We start from the raw sequence: 13,041 nt of genomic DNA, 5'->3' as shown, positions 1-13,041 counted from the left end.
CCCTGATGTTGAAAAGTTACAAAATATATGTGCATATTTAAATGCTAGGGATCACATTTTTATCTTGGAAGCTCAGTTAAATGCCATTGCTGTCACATATTTTAAATTAGTGAAAGGTATTTGTTTCTTTTGAGGACTTTAAAGAATATTTCCAATTTCAAAGCTTTCCATAAAAAGTTTAGTTAGTTCCATATAAAGTGTTATCCTTTTTTTTTTTTATGGTATTTTAAGCACTAAAATGATAATGGTAATTAATTTCTGGTTCACAAAACTAGAACTATAATAGTTCTTAATTTTAAAATATAGTTTAAGCAAGGAGTATATAAAATCTACACAAGTGTCTATATGTGGTAGCATTTAAAAGTCCATTTTCATCTTTGTCATCAAATTAATAATACTTAGAAATTCTAGGATACCTATGTAGGCATTATCTGCTGTTCTCATGATTCCATCAGTTCTTAAAAGCATATAATATACAACTTATATTCACCATCATTACTGGCATTTGGTCTAGTAATTGGCTACTGCTAATAATAGAATTATTAGACTTAGACATAGAACACTATAGATGTAATACTTCCTTTCACTTACACATTTTAGAATTACTGTATTCTTTTAAAATTGTAAATTTTCATTAGTAAATGTAGAAACGGTTTTCCCTTTGGTTCATCGTGCTCTCTAGTCACAAAAAAGTTTATGGAAAAATAAAATTCTTCTAGGTTCAAAGATAATTTTTTCATAAAAGAAAAAAATGAAAAATTTATTCATGTGTTACTTAGGTAAGAGAATAATTTTAAGAAAAACTGACAACTTTGCAAAGGATTGATGAGGGATTTAAAAGAACAAATAAACTGATGAATCACAGACCTATACCCCTGAAACAAATAATACATTATATGTTAAGTAAATGAATTTGAATAAAAAATAAAAGAACAAATAAAGTTATAAAGGTATAAAATAGAAATACATTATGACTACTTTGCTTAGAAAATAAAAGCAATTATTAAAAAAATTTTTTTGGAGTTTTTGTACTTTTAATATGCAGCAGTGAAACATAGTCTATACATTCCTAACAGAAAGAGACTCAAAACCAAAAAAGGGGGGAAGGGTTAGTTAGCATATTTTGTTTATAACAATTTAAAAATAAAAAAGAATATATAGATGAGGCAGGATTACATTAGCATTTTAGTTCTGTACAAAGTCAGTTAAGCTGTTTCTTGATATTTAATTATATAGTGACTGAAAGGTCTTTGTAGATATTTTAAGTACACTTATATTCCCAGTCATGTTCTTGAGTGCTTTTCTGGGACTGCTTGGGAATGAGAAATTTGTGTTTAGAAACCTAAAATGTTTTTGATATAATTTAATGTATTTTTAATAGATAATATTAAGGATTTTTTATTCTTAGTAAATTTATGGATTAATACACAAGTAGATAATTTGGTTTATATATAGTTTAAAGAAAGAAAGTTTTTAGCACACTCTGTAGAAATAGCAAATAGTTATCTCTAAACTCATAAGTTACTTCTAAACCCTTCCCTGTATCAGATAATGCTATTACAGTAAGATATATTTTTAAGCACTTTGGGTAGTAAATCCTTTTTTTTTTAAACCTGATGTGTTCATCATGGGCCAATATATTGGCCAATATAACTTTAATATAATTCAACATAGTTCTCAAATATTGGCTTCCAATTAATCAATTTAATAAAAAATTTAAATTTTTACTACATGCAAGGTACTGTGTTAGGTTTTGGGAGGGTCTAAGAAAGATCTAAGAAAGGACCCATAGTTTTTATTCTACACTTCACCACCTCATTTGGCATTATTATTACACTTAGGTGATGTCTTGCTAACCAAAATGTAAAACATCTTTATGTGAAGGATTTTATACACCCTTATCATCATTTTCAACGTAACGGTGATATTGTTGTAAAGAGTTTTATAGTTTTAAAAATTTGTCTTACTTGTTATAGTCTTAAAATGAATAGAATCTTTTGTAATTTAGGCTCAAACTGAGATAGGCTTTAAAAAGTAATAATATTTTTTAATTAAAGGATGCTTACTGCTGTCTTCTGACAGTTTATGTTTTCAATTTCATAGTTTTGTGCTAATGAACTTTTTTATTTAATAAGTATATCCAGGAAACTGCAGGTAAAATATAAAAATTGTATGTTAGGTGTCTAGGGAAAATGTATAGAATATTTTAATTTATGTAGGGTATGAGATCACAGCTTGGCATACCTGTCCCAGAACAGACATTTATGTATGATTATATCAATTGGGTTTTATAACCATGATTGCTTTGATAAGATTTGCAAGATAAAATCATATATACCTTTAAGAGCAATGCTAGGCTATGTCTTGCATATTAAATTCATGAATATCACATAACTTGCTTTTGAGTTCATGATTACTTTTCACCACTACTTTCCATCTGTCATGGACAGGGATCCCTGAGATGTTCATATTCTGCATTCTCATGTGCATGATACTTAGATTTAAAAAAGGTGGGTGGGGGAAAGCCGCTTCATAGAAATACACGTTCACAGCATTCATGCTGCATGTTTTGTGTGTTCCACTGCAAATCCTGCATGCTGCGTACTTTTATTTCTCTGAAGATGAAGAACATAGGCTTATACACACACACACAAATTTAGTTTCACTTTTGCCAATAGTTGGAACAGATGGAGGAATGTTATACATAATGCCTTCTCTATTTTAAAAATGATTTTTATCGTATTTTTCAAAAAACAAGGAAAAAACTTGTTGTTTAAACCCAAAGTGGCTACAAATCAGCTCCTAAACTGTCACTGACATTAGCATCTAGATTTTGTAGTTTTTACAAATCTTTTTAAAATATTTATTTACTAAGAAAACATTGCATTAATGCATGATACGAAATTGATAAATTTTTCTTTAAATTGGAATGCAGTTTAAAGTGACTGAATTTTCCAATTTCAGCTACTGCATTTGACAAAGATACAAACTGGAAAATGGAACTGGTATCATCTAATTGCCCTAGGTTCTTCGACTCCTGGTAGTTGGGAAAAATATTTCCATGTGACATTATGTAGATCACATCATTAATGGTTAATATTAATTATTATGCTCTTCAGCCTTGACAGCAGTGAGAAATTATGGGTGAATTTAGCTCTTTCAAATGACTTAAGTGTTCTGGTACATGTTTTTAATTTAAAAATAGATCTTTGGCACTTGGCTTTTGATTATCTGAACACTGGCATTCTTACATTCACTGTTTAGATTATAATTGATAAGAATGTTGCAATTCCAATGACTGCACATCAGTTTTAAATTTTATCCTACCACTGTAACACAGTGGCACACTTGGCTATAGATAAAAACTGATTTTAGATTTAAACATATCTTTTAGCTCTCTGTCCCATGTTACCTATTTTTAGTTTTATGTGTGTATGATTATGAACCTTTCCATGTCTTATACAAGATCAAATGGTATTTCTAAAATTTTAAGAACTGACAACTTCCAACCTTAACATTATTAGTGTGCCTTTGAGGTTGTGCTGTTAAGGCTTAAAGTAGTAGTATTTTTCAACAAGCTGTTCTGCCAGTTGCCACGTGTTTTGAAAAGATCTACTTAAATCTTTCTTGCTAGGTATAATAAATAAATGGCTTTGTAAAAGACCTTTTTATAGAAACTAATTTTAGTGCTTCCCCAGCACTAGAATTTCTTGTTTAACTCTTTTTCTGTTAGGCTTCACTCAATAAAAGTTACTGTTACTTATATTAAGAAATTCCCTTAATGGTTAAAATCAAGCAGGCCCTTTAAAGAGAGAGGAAATCAATAGTGGTAAACACTTGCTGAGTGTGTAATCAAGTACTTTGTAAGAGAAATCCATCCAGTAATCAATCCTTACTCTACTTATTAATTCTCCCATAAAGGATGGATTTATTTATTTTAGAGATTATGGTTTTGAACTGCCATTTCCAACTTCTGGATACCCTTAGTGGTTAACTTCCTTATCTTCCACAGCCCAGCATATTCCAAATCAAACTTTTTTCACTTTTATTCTAGATTTTACAACAATCATAGTGACGGTACCAGTTCCATTTTGCCTCCAATTCAGTTGATTATATATTTTTCTATTTATTTCTCATTTTATAATTGATATCTGGAATAATCAGCAGCTCTTTTCTCATTTATTTTCTCATATTTTTATTCCAGGATTTGCCTCTGAAGCAGGGAGTGTCTGCATTAAAAATGACCTGTAGTTCTCTGCTTCATAGGTTAGAAACTTATTTTAATATTTTGTGGCTAAGCACAGTCCCACTTTTCAAATTCTATAATGGATTATTTAATTGGCATTGAATGTGGACCACAAGCATATATTTCATATTGGGGTTTTCTTTATTATTTTAAATGATTAAAATTCAACAGAACATCCAGCTGAGGCAATAAAAGCTTTATTCTTGCTTTACAGCTTAAAACATTAAATTAGATTTTTAAAAATCTATCAATTATAACACAAGTAAAATATTGCTATTTGGGCATTTTTTAAAATTGCATTTTTTTAGGCCTTGTATTGCTTGAAGCATTTATATTCTAAAACTTAACCAAATTCCAACTATTCATTTTGGGGAAAAACAATCAGTTCACGAATCACATTTTCAATGGGACTGCTAGCCAGCATAGGTGAAAATATGTATAGTGTATTTACTCTTAAATTGTACACCGCAGATGCTTCTTCAGCTCCCTCCTCTTCCTCCATGGGCGGTGCTTGCAGCTCCTTTACCACCTCTTCCAGCCCTACCATTTATTCTACCTCAGTCACCGACAGCAAGGCTATGCAAGTGGAGAGCTGCTCCTCAGCCTTGGGGGTAAGTAACAGAGGGGTAAGTGAAAAGCAGTTAACCAGTAACACAGTTCAGCAGCATCCATCAACACCGAAGAGGCACACAGTCTTGTACATCTCACCACCACCTGAGGACTTGCTGGATAACAGTCGGATGTCCTGCCAGGATGAGGGGTGTGGATTGGAATCAGAGCAGAGCTGCAGTATGTGGATGGAGGATTCCCCCTCCAACTTCAGTAACATGAGCACCAGTTCCTACAATGATAACACTGAGGTACCTCGTAAATCACGAAAACGAAATCCAAAGCAGAGGCCGGGGGTCAAACGACGAGATTGTGAAGAATCTAATATGGATATATTTGATGCCGACAGTGCCAAAGCACCTCACTATGTGCTTTCTCAGCTTACCACGGACAACAAAGGCAACTCAAAAGCAGGAAATGGGTTGGTATTCACATTTTTTAAAGTTCTATCACCATTGTGCAAAACAAAACAAAAAATAAATAAATAAATCATTCCCCAGTTTTTGTAATTGCTCAATTCAAGTGTGCATATAAAGCAAAGATACTGATTTTATCATTGAGATACATGAAAATTCGAACTTAAAATTACCAAGTTTCACTACAGAAAAACATTAATAGATTTTAGCAATAGGTATCTTATTATGAGTATGATTAGTAGAAAATAATCTGTTTTGAAATAACTTAAATTTCAAATGGATTTGTATTTTAAAAGGATTTAAAAATATTTTTACTCAGAGAAATAACTAGATTGTAATGGCCGTAGTTAACTCAAAACATTTGAAAAGGGCTAGTTTGTGTTCTTTCATGTTGTCTCCCCATATGGTTCAACCCATTTCCATTTCTGAGGATTTTAGACTTTTTTCTTTTGATGAAAACAAGAAAAAACTAAATTGATGGTTTGATTCTCATCATTTAGATTCATGTATCTATTTTAAGCTTTTTCTTTGATACATTGTGCTGACATTTTTTAAAAAAATATATCACTGATTCTTTTTCCTGTGAGTCTGGGTTTATGTATTGGAAGGGTGATAGAACAGGTCATGGTACATGTTTGAGTTTTCATTCATCTCTGCCAGTTCACAACACTCACTATAAATATATCTGCATATAAATATATTTCAGTGGCTGTAGTACAGAATATTTATTGCTATAGTATAGAATACTATGACTTATTTTTAACTTCTGAATTCCTTTAGTACTTTTATTATATTTAATTGCTAGACTTTTTAAATTAGATTTTCCTATCGTACATTCAACATAATTTGATAAAATTTAACTCAGTGGATTTTGAGAGATTACTCTTTGGGAGGCAGAATATGGTCTTTAGTTGATCCAGAACCTCCTACAATTTCAGGTGGTTACAGAGAATGATGGAGAAGCGTTAGGTTGGTTTATTACTTGATGACATCATTCATATCTTTTAAGTTAGAGATCTGGTTGAATATTATAGAGAATATTTTTTAATGTACATTTAACTTGTTCTTAAATATTCTGTCAGTACATTTTTTAAGTAATAGCTACCATTTATCTACCATTTAAGTATAATTATTCTATACTGTTTTCTTTTCTCCTCTCACTTAGAACTTCTTTGGGGTGATGTAGTTAAATAAAAGTAAACATTGAAATGTTTTTTCTTTTTAGAAAGTCCAGATTAGGAAATTATCTTAAAAAAAAAAAACAAGATATAGCCTTTCCTAAAATGTTGCCATTAGCAGAGTCAATTCTACAACATATTTGTAGAACTAGTACCTGTAGAATAATGCTCTGAAACATAGTTGCACAGATGTAAAAGGCTCATGTGTATCTGTCACGAAATATGGGTGTTTATTTGGGCTTCAATGCAAAAAAAATTTTTTTTTAAGTTCCAGAAGAGAGATTTTCATTTTGATATTGAAATAAATGTTAAAGATCCAAATGAACAAATAAAATTTTGACATAGGGTTAGTCAACACATATGATTTGCAGTTCCTATTAAAGAGATATCTTGACCTACATCTTTTCTGCTTCTGCTTTTGTATGATAGATATATCTTAGAAATGATTTGAGGTTACCCAGGGAAAGTATAATAACATTTGTCAAGACAAAAATCTCTCATGAAATAATTCATGGAACAGAAACTCATCAAGCAGCAGAAGAAATGTCCAGCTTCTTAGGTAATGGAAAAATATTTGGCACTAGCAAATAGAAATGATGGAAGAAGTTTTCATTTTGAATTTATAAGAACTATATCAAGGAGAGGATAAAAGTTTATGTAAATATATAGAAAAATAGGCTTTTCAAAGCAGTTATTAAGAGGATCTCAAACTAATGTCCTATATTCTTCAACAAGAAAGTTTCTAGAAACATGAAAGAAATTTAGAAATCTTTTAAGGGATAAGGTATATATAGCCTTAGATCTAATGTGCCATATATTTACAACTTATGTAATGCTAAATTATAGGAAATATACTCTCAAATATGTTATATATAGCAGTTTTATTGATCAAGATGAAAATAGTACTTTTGTATAATTAAAATATTATATATAAAAGAGTTTATGAAGAAAACAGAATCATTTGAAAAGGAACTACTTAGTATTTAAACATTCCTAGCCATGTCATTCTTAAATTCTTCAACTAAATGTCCTGAGAATCAGTAGCCCTCTGTCTCTTCTAGATATTTCTAGAAATTAAGACATGATGTCATCTGGATGTGAAATGCTTTTTAGGCATTTTGTAGTAGAAGTTATTTTTTTGTGACATAGACAACCAAAAGGATTTGTAACCCAAAGAAATTAGAATGTCATCTTAAGACTTCTGAAGAGTATGCCAAACTGGATTTACCTTTTAGATTTCATTTAAAAGTAAAATCCCATCCAATTAACTGCTACTTTCTTGTTTGTTCTTAAGCCATCATGCCTTAAAAATTAGTAATTTAATTGACTACTTTTCCAAGGATTAGTTGACATTTTCATTGTTTTACATGTCTAAAGATCTAAATATATATATGTATTCCATCTTTACATTTAAGCTTTAGAGAATAAAGATAGTTTTGAGGGCTTTAAAAGTATCATTTTAGAAGTCGTTTAGTTACATGGACTCTTCTTCTTTAAGAATATGTATACTTGTCAACCACTTAGCAGCCTTCATCCCAAATGAAATACTTGGTTTTACTGAAATAGTAAAACTCATATTCATCTGTTTATCCTCATAAATATTAGCTTGGCTAGCATAAGTGAATATAAAAACTGTATCTTGCCAAATTCATTGACATATGCTAAATTTTCCTTATATTTCAAACGAAGTGTTCCCTTTTCTTATTATAAAATGAATACATATTAATTACAAACATTTGGAAAAATAGAAGAAAAGAAATAACCCATAATCTAGTCACTCAGTACAACTGCTTTTAGCATTTTGCTGTATTTTCTTTTCAGTGAATATTTGGGGGGTGTTTTTACATAGTTTCTGTAAGTGAATATTTTTGCTTTGGTTTTAAAATAAGTAAAAAATGATACCATTGTAGGTTTTCATAGGTAAGAGCAAATGTATTGAGAGCACATTGTATTGAAAGCAAATGTTTGAATTTCTGCCCAGAAAGATGAAAAGGAAAATAGGATTTGTTGCCCATTATTCCAGTTTCAACTCTTTGATTCGTAGAATTTATTCTTCTAGGGCCTTTTAAATGAGTTACACAGGTAATCTTTGACTTAACGTATGTCAAACTTACATGAATGGCGTTCCTTGGCCAGTTAGGATCCAGTCTTTCTCATCTTACTATTAAAATAGGTGCTCTTTTTTTCTTCTTTCCTTATTTGTTCCTTTCTTTTTCCTATTTGCCTTCAACAAGGACTATTTTCTCAGCACCTTTGGTTTCAGGAATTATGCAGGGTTCAGGGAATATGAAGATGATAGAGCACAGTGCTAGCCCTCAGAACTCTCCCACGTACCTTGTCAGTCTTCGCCCGTTCCTTTGCATTCCTTCTTCATTCTTCTGTCCCTTTCCTAGCCATGAGCTTCAACCCAGTGCCTGGTTCCACTGAGAAAACAATATTTCCTTCTTTTTTTTTTTTTTTAAGATTTCATTTATTTATTTTGACAGAGAGGGACACAGCGAGAGAGGGAACACAAGCAGGGGGAGTGGGAGAGGGAGAAGCAGGCTCCCCCATGATCAGGGAGCTCGATGCGGGGCTCAATCCCAGGACCCTGGGATCATGACCTGAGCTGAAGGCAGACGCTTAACAACTGAGCCACCCAGGCGCCCCAATATTTCTTCTTTTTGTTATTGATAATAGAGGCAACAACTTGGTTAGAGATGGAGGGTTAAACCTTAGGGCCATTTTTAAGGCTTCATAGCCACCATTGTTCTTCCTTGTTTGAATTCATAATGTTCCTCCTGGGACCTGTTTGCTTTTGGAGATTTTTCCACAGTCATCTCTTGGCTCCTGTATTTTCAGTGTGAGTCATACAGAAAGCAATATAGGCCATGACATTTTATTTTATTTTTAAGATTTATCTATTCATTTGAGGGGGGAGGGGCAGAGGGAGATGGAGAGAATCTCAAGCAGACTCCCCGCTGAGCACAGAGCCCCATGCAGGGCTGATCTCATGAACCTGAGAGCATGACCTGAGCCGAAACCAAGAGTCCAACCTTAACTGACTGAGCCACCCAGGACCCCCTCTGACTCTATTTTAAAGTGTACATGGGTAGCGGCACCTGGGTGGCTCAGTCACCTAAGTGTCTGCTTTTGGCCCAGGTCATCATTCCAAGGTCGTGGGATCGAGAACTGTCTTGGGCTTCCCGCTCCTCTCTCAGCCAGGAGTTTGCTTCTCTCTCTCTCCCTCTGTCCCTCCCTCTGCTCATGCTCTCTCTCTGTCTCACTCACTTTCTCTCAAATGAATAACATCTTTAAAAAAAATGTACGTGGATAATTTTATTTTTTTTAAATTTTTTAAAAAGATTATTTATTTGACAGAGAGACAGCGAGAGAGGGAACACAAGCAAGGGGAATGGGAGAGGGAGAAGCAGGCTTCCCACAGAGCAGGGAGCCCAATGTGGGGCTCAGTCCCAGGACCCTGGGACCACGACCTGAGCCAAAGGCAGACACTTAAAAACTGAGCCACCCAGGCACCCCTTACATGGATAATTTTAAGTCTATTTAAAAAAAAAACTAATAGTATTATTTTGTATTTGTCACATTTGCAGTGCTTCAGATTAAATGTATTGACGTAAAGTCCTAATCACCATTTGAAGTATTTTTCTTTGAACATACATTCCACATAGCAAATGCATGATAAACAAATACTAGAAATACAAATTTTAAAAAGAAAAAAAATTTAAAAAGAAATACAATTAAAAAACAGATTTCCTATCTGTAAAGCCCAGCTTATAAAGATTTTATATGCTAAGGTCTTTAATTATTTAATCACAAATAAAAATACTCTGAAAAATTAACACTAAGAAAGATTTTTAGAGTAAATCTAATTTCCCAATAAAAATTGGATCACTGATTTTTTTATTACAATTTTTTCAGAAAAATTATACTGAAAAAGATATCCAAAAGAATACATATGCTACATGTCCTTTGAATTGTTTTATTAAGGCCTTTTGTTTATTTATTTATTTATTTATTTTTTGGCTACTCCCACTTTTCTTTTGCTTTACAAGTCTGGTTAGAAGATAATGGTAGTTAATCTTGTAGCTTTAAAATTTGTTTTGACTGAAGTACAGTGTGAAAGGTTATAATGACATCAGCTCTTATCCGTTACTCCTGGCTTATTGCGTTTGGTCTTCCTCCCCTCCTCCTACCACACATATGCATTTTTTATTTTTGCACTGTACAGTTCAGTTTTACTGCAAAGTTTTGAGATACTTTGCTTATGGAGTGTATCTTCGCTTAGGCTCTAGGTTGTCAGTAAGATAATCAGTTGTTTTTAATGTACTCCCTATCCTATTTCTTCCTCTATCTTAGATGACTTTTGTAGAAAAAAACTCTTTTTGATACTTTTTCCATGTTGTGCTTTGACTTCTCAGAACATTGGAAAACCCAAAAGGAAGTGGAGTAAAGAAGAGCCCTATGTTGTGTGGACAGTATCCTGTTAAAAGTGAGGGAAAAGAGTTGAAGATAGTTGTACAGCCTGAGACCCAGCATAGAGCTCGGTACCTGACTGAGGGTAGCCGTGGCTCAGTAAAGGATAGAACACAGCAAGGCTTTCCTACAGTAAAGGTACTTAATTTATTTAGCAATATACAAAGAATTTCTTCCGTTTTGTTTTTAACCAGCAAAAGCTGTCTACAATAGAATGGTAGAATTGCTAGGTGTATATAATGGAAATTAAAGCAAAACTGAATCCTAAGCCCGATATTGTTACTTTGATGTCATTTGAATTTTAGCTTAGATGAAAGAGGAGGTGAGAATGTATTCTGATAAATATCTGGAAATCATGAATTATGTTCTCCTTATATTTGACATAGGTAGCAACTGTATTTCTTCCCAAACTTAATATTTAAGAGGAAATTTTAAAGTGAATTAAAAAAAATATTGTAGAAATTACTATGAACTTGGAAAGTAAGGTTTTTGAGATGGCCAAAGAAATCAGGATTGTTCATCTCAGAAAAGAATTGGTTGATAAATAATTTAAGTCTTCAGTTTAAGAAATAGGATATCAACTGAATCTTCATCTTTTCAGAATTTAGACCAAATGAAAAAAGGGGGCTTAAATTTCAGTACCTGGGAAACTGTTAGAGTATTTCTCTTTGAAGACAAACCAAAATAGAATTGGGTTGGGGATATTTAATAAGTGTTTCTGCCCCTTATAAAACATTAAACAGGGAGGAATTTTGGCTAGTCACATGGTAAATTCTTGTTAAATACAGTTTGTGAAAATGTGTTAGTTGAGTAGTATTCAATTGGACTGCCTTTCATTTTAAATTTTAATGAAATAATGGTAGAATCTTGGGATCAGGAAACCTATCCGGGGCTATTTATAAGGTTGGTTAATAGTCAACAACATCATTCCTTATCCCTCTGCTACTCATCACACCAACCCATCCTCAATCCCCCAAACTCAAGACAAATAATAGGTAAATAAGAAATTTCAGTTTTGCTCTTTGTAAATATTTGTCTAACCATACATGTTGATAATTTGGTCAGTATTTTTTAACCCAGTTGCTCTAACTTTAAGTTATGCTTTGTTTAAGTACTCTTTGGTCAGAAGTATTATTAGATTGTCTAACTATGATAGGGAGTGAATTGACTGACCTCAAAAGTTTATTTATTCATTCATTCAACAAATATGCACCCCTTTATGTACCAGACACTGTTCTAGGTACTGCTAATGGTTTCTGTAGATTGTTTATTTATCTGCTTATTTCCCTCATTTTGATATCTTTTCACAGAGATATAGCTATACTGGGTTAGAAAAGATGTATGAATTTTGTAAAGCCCTTTGGTATACATTGTACAAGTTATTTTGTGATTTTACGCATTCTATATTAGCAGCTTCAGGGTTTAACTATAAACCTGAACAAAAATCTGCATTGGAAACATTTGTTCCCAAATGCTGTTTTAAATATTTATTCATTCTTCAGCATACGAATTATAACTTATGAAGGCTTATTAGAGACCTGTAAGGACCCATAGATCCTGGTCTGAACTAACAGTTTTCAAACCATGTTTTGGCCCAGGATTTCATGATGTTGTGTGTGTGTGTATGCAAAGAGCTCCATTTCCCTTTTATTTATATAGGTGCACTTCACTTTCCTATTTAAATAGCTTTAAAGAGTAAAAAATTCACTATGTGTATTCATTTGATGATGATGATGATAATGATGCCACTAACACAATTTAGTGACTTTTCCATTAGTGGTGGTGGTAACTTTTGAATAACCCATATGCTTTGGCAGTCCATAAATTTATAAATACCTAAAGGACTGTGTATTCATTTGCATCTGGTTGTACAAATTAATTATAAATGGTAATTTATCATTATACATACAAAATTATAATCAAAGTGTGATTATTACAGAATTAAAACATTTCGTACAGAAACTTAGGCATCTGTCCTTTTTATGAAAATATTGTACTTTTGTTTATCTTGAGGACTTAAATGATTTCTTTATTGTTATCCAGTTATAAATATAGGACTTGGTCTTAAGTGTTTGATTTGACAATCAGATTATTTGAAAGGCTAATTAGTGTTTATGTT

The 13,041-nt window shown here is 32.3% G+C and overlaps 1 protein-coding gene across 8 annotated transcripts in view; it reads left to right on the top strand.

The window, feature by feature from the left end:
- The window catches only part of NFAT5 (nuclear factor of activated T cells 5), a 114,902-nt gene that overhangs the window by 62,357 nt on the left and 39,504 nt on the right, over positions 1-13,041 (top strand). For 6 of the 8 annotated variants that reach the window (XM_027617074.2, XM_027617073.2, XM_027617075.2 and 3 more), the window contains 2 exons: positions 4,718-5,276; positions 10,868-11,060. In XM_027617074.2, the coding sequence (XP_027472875.2) occupies positions 4,718-5,276; positions 10,868-11,060 (752 nt within the window). Of the gene's footprint in view, positions 1-4,204; positions 4,267-4,717; positions 5,277-10,867; positions 11,061-13,041 lie in introns of those variants that run through there. The other 2 variants (XM_027617077.2, XM_027617078.2) reach the window with 2 other exon arrangements.

This window comes from Zalophus californianus, chromosome 17 (assembly GCF_009762305.2).
Source record: "Zalophus californianus isolate mZalCal1 chromosome 17, mZalCal1.pri.v2, whole genome shotgun sequence".
In the NCBI taxonomy this organism is placed as follows: domain Eukaryota; kingdom Metazoa; phylum Chordata; class Mammalia; order Carnivora; family Otariidae; genus Zalophus; species Zalophus californianus.
Note: the sequence above shows the minus strand (reverse complement) of the source record. Positions and strands in the feature narration are given on the sequence as shown.